The sequence below is a fragment of the Oreochromis aureus genome, linkage group 3 (genome assembly GCF_013358895.1).
Source record: "Oreochromis aureus strain Israel breed Guangdong linkage group 3, ZZ_aureus, whole genome shotgun sequence".
Lineage (NCBI taxonomy): Eukaryota > Metazoa > Chordata > Actinopteri > Cichliformes > Cichlidae > Oreochromis > Oreochromis aureus.
The window spans coordinates 69,614,406-69,628,818 of NC_052944.1; the positions used below are offsets into that span (position 1 = coordinate 69,614,406).

A 14,413-nucleotide genomic window follows, 5' to 3' on the forward strand; every position below is an offset into this window, starting at 1 on the left:
CCTTTAATTTTCTAGAAATGAAAGTGAAATTAATTGATCTCAAAGACCTGAATGATACTCACCACAGTACAGCATCTAAAGCAAAGCAGTCAACCTGTAGGAACATAGTGTGACAGGACTAAGAACACATAGCAACAAAATTATACGTTAAATCTTTATATTATTACAGTGAGAAAAGATACAATAAATAGTCTTTTGTATATGTGACTGTTTGTTCTGCAGACCTAAATCAATGATGATAAATTTTTGTGAAGTAACACTAACAAACATAATCTAAAGAGGTATATTTCGTTTCTCAATAAGTGAACTGACCTTAAAGTCTCCAGACTACAGTAAGGACTCTCCAGGTAATCACACAGCTGTTTCATTCCTGAATCCTGTAGGTTTTGTACCAGATCCACATGTTTCAGATAGGGGGGGTTGGACCTCAGAGCACTGATCAGAGCAGCGCAGCTGATATCTGACAAACTGCAATTCTCAAATCTGAATAAAGAATTGAACATGTAGATAAAATCACTGGTAATGCAAACAGATGTTTTCACATTTTAAATCTGCAGCCCAGCATTACTATTTCCTAACGAATGAGATTTTCTAAAAAATGAAGACATGATCATCCTTTTTTCTTGTAAGAAAACCAGTTGAACATCCAATAAAGATACGGGCTATTGCAAACTCATTACTGCCAAGTGCAGCAGCTTTCAGCTGGACCTCTAGATAACAGAAACCAAACCACCATTCCATAAATGCATGGTACAACCTAGAAGAGCCACCTTAAAGGACATCTCAACTGTACATCTACAGCTAAAAAATAGAGGCCACACTTTCAAGGATGCCAGTGTTCACATTTTAGACAGAGAGGAAAGATGGTTTGAGAGAGGAGTGAAAAAGTCCACCGCGAGCAGCCATTATTGAGCAAAGGTCGTAGATAGCATCTATTATCATTATAGCAGCATTTCTAGGAGGTATGTTTACAGATAAAGCTGCACAGATTTTGTTCTGAGGTTTTGGAGAGAGTTTGTCTTTATGTTTAATATAACTGAAAAGTACAGATGTTGTCTGCTGTTCTTCAGCCTGCAGTAACCATTAACCAGCTGATACACACTGGACTGGACATTGGCAAAAATAGCGGATAATTTAGTTACTCCACTCCCACAAACCCCTTTGAAATAATATTGAAGACCGCAAAAAACAAAATCATCTTCAGCTCAGTTTAGAACAGAATCAGTCTCTTACTTTGTGAATGAGGGTCCAGGTTCATGACTGAAGACTGGAGGATAATCTCGAGACTTGGCACTGTTCATGGACATGGAGCTGGATCCTGGAAACTTTGCTCTGTGTTTGTGCTGCTGATGCCTGAAAACACAAGCACAGAATGAAGCCCACATTGTTCTCCTGAATGTCCCTCTTGGTGGTCATTAAGCTGGTGGTCTCTCAGTGTCAGATTCTTGAGGCTGAAGCACTGGATGTTCTTAACATAATTGTACTTTTTGCAGGGGAAGCTGGAATCATGGTCCTTTTCAAATCACTTTTGAATCTTTTGTTAATATTTTGCTTTCATCCAGGTTTTTCTGTTACAGAAGTTATTTTTCTTTCATCTGAATTCACTAGTTCAAAACACTGGTAAACAGGATAATAAGTCACACAAAGCTAGTTAGTTAACTCACTATTTTAACACAAGATCTAGTTACGAGCAAGGGCTCAGAGAGCAGTTATTTTTACAAATGAAGATAAAGCTGCAACTTTATAGAAAAAAAATATCAGGAGGTTAAACACATAATACAGAGAGACAACACAACTGCTTTGTGAGAGGTTGTTCGGCAAAAATAAATAAATAAATACATAAATTTGTGATTGGTCAAGAAAAGGGGGGTTGAAACTGATTGCCTTCAGCTTGCCTTTCATTACATCTGAAAGAGGGTAAAAGGTCTTAACGTCCAGTCTGTTATGTTAAAAGTGATACAGAATTGTAATTAGGGTTTATCTGTATATGCTTTTGCTAATAGTAAATATTCTTTTACTCTTACAGAAAGATATAAAAGTAAATGGTAATTAAAATGTAATAAATATGATGAAAGAAAAATGGAGCTTGAGTCGAATTGGTTTTAATACCTGAGCTTTTACTGTGATTTGGTGCGTGTGTGTGCTGCTCTGGTGGATTCTTTGTACCAGCAGGGCACAGAGCCCAGATCTTGTCTGAGAGAGCGAAACCTTTAGCTGCTTGGTCAGGATGACTAAGCATGATTTAGGACTTTTTTTTCTTCTCATGTTTGCTACGTTGGATAATAAATTCAAGATGATTGGAATTTCATTGTTTCTGACTGGAATACAGCTTCCAAGAACTCGGCTCCTTTATTATTGCATTATATCCACACAGAGACAGGTGTGTGATGGCCAAGGCATGCCCATTTCTCTCATCCAATGTCTCTCCTTTCAAAGATGAGACCAAAACCAGATTCAAGTGATTTGTTTTTGTGATTATTGTTTGATTCTACTTTTGCTTTGGTCCTGCTAAATTTTCTCAATCAAATATCCTGCATTAAAAAAGTCTAAATTGTGAACATTCCTTTTCTAACCCTTTGTGAAAGAGTATGGTGACAAACTGAGTATTAATCCATATTAGTATAAATAACTCTTACAGGTTATTCCTGCCTTTCAAAAGTAAAACATCCTTGGGGCTTGGCTTTCCAAGCCACCAAATTTATCCCAGTCATTTTCAAACAGCACTGATCTAGAGGGGAGCTGCCATAGCGAATGTGGCTGATGAGGGCTGGGTATATATTTGGAGGGCTTCAAGACAGTTAGAACTGGCCATATCCCCTCACCTCTCCATCAGAACAACAGGCTGTGGGAGATTGTTACCAGCCCTGGTAAGAAAGACTAGAAATAAGCCAATATTTTAATGAAGTTTAGCCTAATCCTCCCCCATTCTTGGAAGACAGAATTTAGCCTGAATCTTTTTAGAATGGTGTCTTTGCTTTCCAGAGAATTCAATCTTCCAAAAGCAGCCTTCTTTTTTTTTACCCCAATCTGTAATTTCAAATATAACCTGCTCCTGAGGTGGTTAAGCACAATTCAGTTACTCCACTCCCACAAACCCCTTTGAAATAATATTGAAGACCGCAAAAAACAAAATCATCTTCAGCTCAATTTACAACGGAATCAGTCTCTTACTTTGTGACTGAGGGTCCAGGTTCATGACTGAAGACTGGAGGATAATCTCGAGACTTGGCACTGTTCATGGACATGGAGCTGGATCCTGGAAACTCTGCTCTGTGTTTGTGCTGACCAAGTCTGTCTTGGTCTTTGGTTTATTAATAGGCTGGTGTGAAAAATTCCTGCCACACCGCCCCCTCGGCCTGTGCCTTGAGGTTTCTGATGATTAGAATAACTCGGGGGTGTTGATTCATTTAATCTAACATAACCATCCTGCTGTAACCAGGTTTCTGTAAGGCAGAGTAAATCAATGTGTTGATCAATTATTAAGTCATGTACTAACAGAGACTTGGAGGAGAGAGACCCAATGTTTAATAATCCACATTTCACTGTTTTACTCTTTGGTTCAGATGAGGATGCAATATTGTTCTTTCTTTGTGATTTTTTATGTTTAAGTTGTTTTTTGCTGGTCTTTAGTTTGTTTTTTGTCTGTTTAAGAGCTGACACAGTCTCTGGGTGCTTTTATTTTGAAAAAAAGAGCGGAGATGGAGGAGAGGAGGAGGAGAGGAGAGAGGAGAGCTGAGGGATGAGGCGGCCATGAGGGACTGAAGGAGAAAGAAGAGAGAAAGAAGAGCGTGGGTGACATGTGGCTAGCGTCTACGGAGACTTTTCCCAAGGTGAGGTGAGGATAAATCATCCCATGGTACAGTAACGAACTGTCTGACTGATTTTATTGTTATATTTTATCATTGCAAGAGACTGTTTACTTTATTGATTCATTAGTTGTTTATCAGTTTATTCAGTAAACCCAATTGGTTCAAACGGAAGATCTTGTGTGTTGTACTGTTTATAGTTCAGAGTAAGGTAAAGGTGTGTCTGTGTGTTATACGTGTGTAACTCAGGGGAGCTTGCACTGAGGGCAACTGGATAAGTTGAAGTTAATTAGAACTCAGGGCGTACCGGGTTATAGTAGAGTACTGAGTCAGGGGCACTACATAATGTACACAGTTCAGTGTGGAAGCAGATGTGTACAGTACTTTGTAATTTGAACTAGACAAGTAGTGGACCATGGTGCCATGAAGGGGGCCATGAGTGAAATACAAATCTGCAAATCTAAATCTGTAGCATGGCAGAGCAACACACACATGAGTAAAATATCTTAAACCATCCAGGGATTATTCTTTCGTTTTCCCTACACCACATCTGACCACCATCATTAGAGGAAAGTTGTCACTGTGATCATAATGAATGTGAACTTTATTCTACTAAACAAACTCAGACATGAAAGATCAGGAAATCTGAGTCTCACCTTCAGGTTTCCTGTGAACACATCGTCTCACCAGCAGAACCAGTAACACCAGTAGAACCAGAACACAGACTGATCCAACAGATGACAACACAGAGAGAACAGGAGGAGAGAGTGATGGAGGAAGAGTGATGGAGGTGGAACCAGGTGGAGGTGTGGATGTAGGTGGAGGTGTGGATGTAGGTGGAGGTGTGGTGGTGTGTTCCCCTAAAATAAAGCAAACACAGTCATTAAGTTGTCGTCACATTGTGAATGTTGAAAGCTGCAGAAACACAGACAGGTGAGTGTGTCACCTGTGACAGTGATCCAGCTGGATGGAGACTCTCCATGACCGCTGATGTCACACTTGTAGAGGCCTTCATCAGACCTGGAAACATGCTGGATGGTCATGTGACCTGTAGGCTGCTTCCTGATGAGGGAGCCATCTTTATAGAAAGCAGCTGGGAGGTTGGAGGGAGTGGTCTTTGTTTTACAGAGCAGAGTGAGGTCATCTCCCTCCATCACAGGGAGGACAGGACTCTGCAGGATCACTGATCCACCTCAACACAGAGACAAACTACAGCATTTCATCCATTTACACACAGCTTCATCAACACTAACTCCACACACTCAGCTTACCAGTGACTGTCAGGTTAACCATGTTACTGATGGGACCCTCTCTGGACTCACACCAGTAAACTCCACTGTCCCATGTGAAGATTTCACTGATGTTACAGGAAGAACTGTTCAGCTTTGTCATCTGACCTGGACATTGTAGTTCTTTTGTGTTTCTCCTCAGAGTCCATCCAGCAGAGCTGTCGTCCTCCTCACAGCTCAGAGACACAAAGTCTCCTTCAAAGAACTGAGAGCTGCTGGGACTCACAGTCAGACGAGCTGTGAGGGTTAAAATAAAAAACTGTGGATCTGTTAGACTAGTGTTAAAACAGCGGTGTGATCACCTAATCTTTTATTTCATCAGTTTTATATATCCGTATGCATATATTCTTCAAACATGAACCCAATCAGGTCATATCAGTGAGCATTTCTCAGGTTTAAACTGTGACAGAAGAAGGTTACTGACCTTGGTTTGTTGTGCAGCTCAGCAGTGAGATCAGAACTAAAGAGAAATGACACTCAGGTTGATTTGAGGTGAACATGAAGAACAACTCCACACAAACAGCTGACAAACACACAAACTCATCTCTCTGATATGTCTGCTAATTTTCAAGACTGTAAATGTATTAAGAAAATAAAAGCTGTTGGAATATACATTAACCCATCCATTTGGTTAACCACTTATTAAAGCTTATGGCCAAAGAGGAGCTGAAACCTGTCACACCTGTCTAATTTATAGTTGTTATTGACATAACACGATAGACAAAACTCTTATTCTCCTCAGCTATATTTTAAACAGCTTCTTTTAACTAACTATACTGAGTGAATGATTTCAAACCATTGTTTTGACTATGCACTGAATATACTGTCAGTATATAAAATATATCCACTACATTTAAATAACCCAGTAAAGTCATGTGTCCACTGTGCAGCTGTGTTGATATAATGAGTGAATGATTTGAGCTTTTCACTGCCTGCTGTGTTTCCTCGACTCCTGAGCAAAGATAAAGAGTCAGTTCAGACCTGCAGTTGGTCCTCGTGGTGTTTTGAACTTGAATTCAGCCTGATTTGTTTTTCATGTCTTCTCCTCCATCATCAGTTATCAGGAGAGCAGACAGTCAAAGTACAAGAATTCAAACAAACACAGAGATTCTACTTACAGAGCAGACACAGCACAGATGTTTCCTTCATCGTCCTTCTCACTCATTTGAGCTTTTTTTTTTTCATTTCTGTCACTGACACCAAGTAAAGCCCGCCCTCTTCCTCTGAGCACCAGCTTTCTATTGGTTCACACACAGAGGTGAGAACTATTTACTATTTACTTACTTTCCACTTGTGTACAAATACAAGTACAGAGGCAAAAAAAAGAAAAAAAAAACATTAAAAAATCCATGTCCATGTAGTTACGTCCCCCTCAGTGAGAGAGGCAGATATGAGCTGAAACACAGGAATCAAACCAGGGACGCTGCTGTTATGGAGCTGAACTGGAACCATTCAGACACTGAGGCCCTCTGAACACAGTTTAATTACAGCTGTGCAGAGACACACTGATGACTGACTGGAACACTATGATTCACATTTTACATTAACACCATCCTCACACATGCTTTATATATGGCCACTAGAGGGAGATGTTGGACTTTAAACACTAACATGGATACAAGCAGATCATCAGTGAGCTGTCATAGTTTGTTGTAATGCTTGCTTGCTGACAATGGACTATTAGTAATAAAATAGCTGAAGATTTTTAACCTCAAAATTTTCAAGTACAAAATAAATAAATTAAAATATAAATACTGTGTAAGTTTTGATCAAGTTAAATTTATAGCTATATTAGCTTTTATACTCTCCCAGAGTACTCAAAATGCTATATACAGCATACCATCCTCACACATGGTTTATATATGGCCACTAGAGGGAGATGTTGGACTTTAATTACTACTTGTGGACATTCACAGTAATGTTTCCAGCTTTTCCTGTCCAAGCACAAAATATCTTGACAAAGACACTTAACTACTTTGGAGCTCAGAATCATACAGGGGGATACATGTTGCCTTTGGGTTTGAAAGTCAAATTATGGACATTAGAAACTCATCAGAATGGTGGACTGCTGTGTTAAAAATGATATAACCTTAAATATGACGTCTTTTACAGAATGGAGTGAGAGTACTTTGCAGATCGGAAGGAGCAACAAGGAGCTGAGGTTACAAAATCAACATTGCATAGCTTGGGTAGCAGTTGAAAGAAGGGAATCCATACAACATTTTAACATTGGAGTTTTGGTGATCACAGTATCCGTATACTGGTATCATCATGATGAATGCTCAATCATCCAGGTAAGGAAATCCGAAAATTTTTGATTCTGTTCATCTGGACGTAGCGTTTTCAGTGGAAGAAATATTTTGTCACTCATCCAAGTGGCTTCTTCAGTCTCAGCCGACTGCAGGTTTCCCCAATCTTATAAACAGTACATTTGCATAATGACTGAAACTTGCACCACTGAATGAACAATGGGCTGCGAGGTCAGTTCCTTGATCATTAATATGAAAATTGTCATGGCCATTGATCAGTCATATTTGTCAGCTGTCAGGTAGGTGATGAGTGAAGAACAGAACAGAATCCATTTCCTCTTCAAACTGCTGTCAGACATTATCTACTGCACTCTGATCACATCACTCAGACCAGCTGCTTTCTACAAAGTCTCATCAACAACATCTTTAGAAACAAACATCAACAACCAGGAAGGATAAATACAACAAAATAAAACCAGTACTAGTACAAAAAAAAAAAAAGATTTATTTATAACACATGGGAAAAGACCCAGGGAAACTGAGTTAACAATAAATAAAAATATATATAAATATAAAACATTAAAAAAAAAACGATTAAAACCCTGAAAACCATACATTTTACACCTGAGCCCCAACTCTTGCAGCCCGGTACCAGTCTGGGGCCCAGGGGTTGGGGACGGCTGTGCTAGTAGCCTAAGTGAAGCAGCTGCATTACTTCACAATATATTAGCCTCATCAGAGACCATCAGAACTCAAATACGACAGCTGTGGGCAGCAGCCTGTTGCAAGACTGTGGTCAAGTGAGCCCTCACATGCAAAGTCACAGTCAAGCTAGCCACACCGCCAGCTGCACCTACATTCTTGTTGCACTTTACTTGTTGCACCTACTAGCAGGTTGCTGAGTAGACATCTGTGTAGTGGTTTGAAATGTACAACTGTACCACTGAAACGCCTTCCTGTTCAGCTGAAATGCCTTGGTTTTCAGTGGAGTATGTGAGTGTTTTTCAGTAGAGTGTGTGAGAACATTTCAATAATAATGTCCCTTACGGCACCTCATAGGCCATTACCTGATGTGTTTGTCCTTAGAATTGTAAGTGTACGTTACGTTGACGCATTCAGCATAGAGGAACCACATGCATAAACGTTGGCAACAGGACATGCACAAGTAGGCTGATCTGCCATTTACAGACACACATACAAACACATACTTAAAACACAAGACTTCAAAGTGTTGTAGTTGTACAGGACAACTCAATGTGCACATGACTTTATCCACGTGCTCACAGATTAATGTTGCTGAATAATAATCTTAACTGTTTGGAACATTTTATTAGAACAGATCAGACAACATGTCGGTCATATCATGTCAACAAAAATGCACGAAAAGTCTAGTTAACATTATGAGTCAGTGTGTCCACAAATAGCCACAAATATATATTCAATCTTTATTATTAATGTACAAATACTACAAAGACACTATTACAGAAAAGGTATAAAGTGCAATGGAAATTTTGAAAACTAACCAGAAAAACTTTAAGGACAAAGCAGATTAACTTATTTAGATTCTCCTTGGTGATTTTGCAGGAAGAAATAATCCCAGATAAAAAGAGGATCTGATTTTTGAGTAAAAGCAGAGAAGCAAAATTCCCTAAATCTAATTTAGTGAGAAAAAGCAACTAAATGTAAATTTATTTTGAACACGTGGATGTCCTCTGGTCTAAAGTGGTGGAGGACCAGTTAGAGACCAGCAGCTGGACGTCAGTGGTTGCACTGGTGGACTACTTCAGTGAAGAGTAGACGACGTCTGGCTCTGGTTTAAAGTCTAAACACAAACACACATCCACAGACAAAAATAATATTTTTTCTGAAACAGACAAACTGACCTTCCATTATGATGTTCATATGTCTTGAAAGGAACAGGTAAACTTTCCAGGATACATTTAAAAGAAATGAGAAGTTATCTCCCACAAATCTGAGCCTTGATTTTGAGTCGAAAGGGGGCCTGGTTAGCTTGGCATGATTGCTAGATACCAGCAGGGTTGGCAGCTAGCTTGGCTCCCTTCAGAGTAAAAGATAAACAGCAACTGTGCCTGGGCCTCCTTGTTCTGATGTTTTGTTTGGTTGTTCTTATTGTGTTTTTTTGTTTTGTTTTGTTTTTTACTCTCTGCACCTGAAAATAAACAATGTTAAAACATGATAAAAAAAAATCATTGTTTTTTCCCTGGTCTCTAATATTTCAACGCTGTATCACTACATAAACAATGAATACATTAATGTCTTCATTTTGGGGCTGCCAAGTTTAAACACAACAGGTGTGTATTAACCTAACAGCCTGGAAATCACATGGCCAAACCAGCAACCTGCCTTGGAAATCTGTAAGTTTGAGTAAGGCAGGAGTACATTTCATGAACAGGGTACCTTCAAGGCGATATCCCTCCAACTTTACCAAACTCTTTATAACACTACTTGTCTAAAGATTAGGGGCCCTGAGGTGAATCTGATTTTTCTGGATGTTGTAGTGCTGTCTTGCCTGTGTGCAGTGTCCCAAGGAGATCTGGGGCAGTGCTTTCAGCCTGGCAGACTGTGTTTCTCATTTTTAAGAAGAGGGGCCAGAGGGTGTGCTCCACTATAGATATATCATACTCTTCAGGCTTTTTGGGAATGACTCTGCCAAGGTACTGGAAAGGAAAGTTTGTCTGTCGGAACTTTGGATCCTGGGGAACAGTATTGTTTTCATCCTGGTGGTTTTCATCTTGGTTGTAGAACACTAGACCACCTGGTCCACTAATAGTGTCCACTCGAGATTTCAAGTTGCTGGCCAAGGTGCAGAAATTTAAGTATCTGAGGGTCTTGGCTTGACAGGTACCATGGCTGCAGTGATGCAGATGCTGCACCCATCCTTTGTGGTGTAGAGAGAACCAGAATCAAAGTGAAACTGTCGATTCACCAGTCAGTTTATGGTTATGAGATTTGGGTAGTGACTGAAAGAATGAGAACGCGGATACAAGCGGCGGAAATGAGCTTTCTGGTGGCTGGCATCTGTTTTAGCGATAGGGTGAAGAGTGCAATCATTCGAGAGGAGCTCAGAGTAGAGCTGTTACTCCTCCACATCGAAAGCAGATTCAGGAAATTTCTGCGGAATAGTTACTTTTACCTTATATTTTTCATGGGTTTGATATTTCATCTATGATTTGCTACTAACACAATATAATGTGTAGTAATTTTTTGTCACCAAGGATTTTCTATTAAATTTAATTGTAAAAGTGTAAAAGTGGTAATATTTCTTCATCTACTAAGGAGTGCAGAAAGGTGAACATTTCCAGCATATATACCTACATATCTAAATTTCCTTTGCCTCAAGGTGTTGCCACCACAGGTAGTTCCACAGCAGAGTTTTGGGCAGAATTTTAGGCTGGATATCCTTCCAAACACATTACCAAAGAGGATTTGTGTCTCCGACTAGCATAAAAGCAGGAACCATTCATATGCCACCTTAATGTGTTGACCATTACACCACCGAAGGCATGAGCTGTCAGCAAATATATAAAATATTTGACAGAGTGCAAGAATGCTATGTTTTAATCTGGTCCAAGTTGTGTTGTTAAACAGTGGAGGATGAACGGTGTGCATTTGGAGGGTGCTGTTGACTCTGCTGGGTTTTCTGTAACACTCATCACATACCATTGCAATACAGCTATGGCAAAAGATTTGATTATATTCTTTTATGCACCATTATGAAGAGAGTACATGAAAACATTTATAAACCACAGAAACCTCACAGTTTTCTCTTCTCAGTGTCTCTGCTTTGAAACACAGAGTGCCCACAGAGAACCCGGGCGTAACATTTGTGTCATCTTTTTCTACTGCAGACTGATACACTTCACCACAGGGCACAAAGCAAACAGGTTCTCACAACATGAGTACTTTTATTAGCCAAACCAACACACAAAGTGGAGAGAAGTTTCTGCAAAAACACTGAAAAATAGATGCTGTGGTTTTAAATGTGAAGAGGCTGAAAGCACAGAGTTAAAGGTCGTTGGTCTGTTCGGTCTTTCTTTTTAAACACCTCATACTATCCCGACATGACCCTGCAACTGTGGTTTGCAGTTTTTATTGTTATCATACACACTGCTTTGTGTCACGTTTAGAGCACTTTCCAGTGCAAGCTGCTCTGGCTTCGGTGCCATCCTCCAGCAGCAGCCCCCTCTCCCTGGCCCGGCCGCTACTGAAATAGGGAAGGCATGATAAGAAAATGCTCACTGGCTCTGCAAAACCAACCTCCCCGACACCACGCCCCGAACCTGGTGCTCAACTCCTTCCCTGCAGCCAAGCCATCAACCATACCCTGCCGCAGTCTTTGTGTTAAGCAAATGCAGTTCAGCAGCTTTGAGGAGTTAGCAGATAAGCCTTAAAAATATGTATTTATTTCGTAACATTTCTCATAAACTCCTGATGTGAACTGACACGTTCTGTTATGTTGCCTTCTCTAAGCTGTTTTAGTGCTTATCAATAACATTGCTGACTGTTCTTTGCCCCAAATGTTACAGTGCACATTATGACATAGTCCATATAGGGTGGACCTGGAGCTAACCTGTAGCTAACTAACAACATGGTAGTATTGATTGGAAGTCAATCTGCAGGTATTTAGAAAGCAGTATTACCATCTGGATAAGAAGCATAAACTAAATTATGAAAAAATTTTTTATCTAACTTTCAACTTTTTGATTTTCTTAGGCTGAGTTTGAGACAGCTGAAATGTTTTCTTTCTATCAGAAACAGGATGCTGGACGACTGCAGAGCTGTTAGCTTCAGTTAACCACAAACAGGAGATTACATTGATTTATTTTTATTTTTATTTTAAAAGAAATTTCAGATTTTAGAAAAAGTGTGAACTTTAGGTTTTTATAGCATCAAATTAGAGAAATGTGTCATGGTGTCCAAGTCTCTCGTGGTGGCCTGCCTTTTCTTTCTTTTTTTCTCTCTGTGAAACCTGACTCCTGTGAACTTCATTCTTGTGTGTATGTGAGTGCCTGCACATGTTCAGGGAAGCCAGCACTGTCTGACTGCTACAATTGAAACTCAAACGCCTCACCGGCTGCTCTGGTCATTGCCTTTTTTCTTGTTAACTCTGTAAAAAATCAGCTGAACTTTTGCATTGCTCTGCGCTTGATCATTCTTCTAGTTTATGTTTTGCTGTTGCAACAATTTACATCTTTACACTTCTGATCATCCCTCACATGCTCCACAATCCTTACAATCCATCATATTATTAAATGTGCAGCAGTACTCATTGACTTAAATCTGATTCTACCATGATACTAAACTTTATTTTAAATATTTTAAAAGGTCAGAGTAAATGCCTTCATAATCTAGTCTGTGGTCATAATGCACATTTTCACACCAATTTGTTACATCCCTCACTGCTACTTTGCATGAAGTTTCCCACATTGTAAAACTTTATGGAAATCATTATGGAAGCAGCTCTCACCACTCAGCATCCATCTTCATACCACATCATACATATGAGTGAAGTTGCAGTTTATCTATTGTGTGGCAATTGAACAGTTGCCTTAAGGAGGTTTACACTGTAAAGTGAACATCAAACCAACCAAGCTGCAAGAAAGAAATCATGAAAAACAAAATACTACCTCAAGTTCGTCTGATTGGCTGCTTCTGATTATTTGATATCTTGATGGTGATGTACATGACATGAGTGATGATGTCATCTTCTCCAGCTTCTTCCTGACCTAATGAAAAAAGAACAATCATAGAAATAAAATATGTAAATAGAGATTACATTTAAGAAACTAGTTACTGTGGTCATATTAAATGTGAACTTTATTCTACTAAACAAACTCAGACATGAAAGATCAGGAAGTCTGAGTCTCACCTTCAGGTTTCCTGTGAACACATCGTCTCACCAGCAGAACCAGTAACACCAGTAGAACCAGAACATAGACTGAGCCAACACATGACAACACAGAGAGAACAGGAGGAGAGAGTGACGGAGGAAGAGTGATGGAGATGAAACCAGGAGGAGGTGTGGATGCAGGTGGAGGTGTGGTGGTGGGATTCTCTAAAATAAAGCAAACACAGTCATTAAGTTGTGGTCACATTGTGAATGTTGAAAGCTGCAGAAACACAGACAGGTGAGTGTGTCACCTGTGACAGTGATCCAGCTGGATGGAGACTCTCCATGACCGCTGATGTCACACTTGTAGAGGCCTTCATCAGACCTGGAAACATGCTGGATGGTCATGTGACCTGTAGGCTGCTTCCTGATGAGGGAGCCATCTTTATAGAAAGCAGCTGGGAGGTTGGAGGGAGTGGTCTTTGTTTTACAGAGCAGAGTGACGTCATCTCCCTCCATCACAGGGAGGACAGGACTCTGCAGGATCACTGATCCACCTCAACACAGAGACAAACTACAGCATTTCATCCATTTACACACAGCTTCATCAACACTAACTCCACACACTCAGCTTACCAGTGACTGTCAGGTTAACCATGTTACTGATGGGACCCTCTCTGGACTCACACCAGTAAACCCCACTGTCCCATGTGAAGATTTCACTGATGTTACAGGAAGAACTGTTCAGCTTTGTCATCTGACCTGGACATTGTAGTTCTTTTGTGTTTCTCCTCAGAGTCCATCCAGCAGAGCTGTCGTCCTCCTCACAGCTCAGAGACACAAAGTCTCTTTCAAAGAACTGAGAGCTGCTGGGACTCACAGTCAGACGAGCTGTGAGGGTTAAAATGAAAAACTGATGATCTGTTATATTTTGTCTCTTAGTTAAAGTGTTAAAAGGACGTTTTACTTAATTCTGAAACATGACCCCAATCAGGTCATATCAGTGAGCATTTATCAGGTTTAAACTGTGACAGAAGAAGGTTACTGACCTTGGTTTGTTGTGCAGCTCAGCAGTGAGATCAGAACTAAAGAGAAATGACACTCAGGTTGATTTGAGGTGAACATAAAGAACAACTCCACACAAACAGCTGACAAACACACAAACTCGTCTCTCTCTGATATATCTGCTCATTTTCTGTTTAATGCAACATGTTTCAT

General features: G+C 40.0%; 1 protein-coding gene across 1 annotated transcript in view; it reads right to left on the reverse strand.

Annotated features, from left to right (window-relative positions):
• Positions 1-14,413, reverse strand: part of LOC116320178 (NLR family CARD domain-containing protein 3-like) — a 65,578-nt gene that overhangs the window by 1,401 nt on the left and 49,764 nt on the right. The window contains exon 10 of the mRNA XM_039601925.1: positions 63-94. Coding sequence (XP_039457859.1) covers positions 76-94 — 19 coding nt within the window. The 3' untranslated portion in view covers positions 63-75. The remainder of the gene's footprint in view (positions 1-62; positions 95-14,413) is intronic.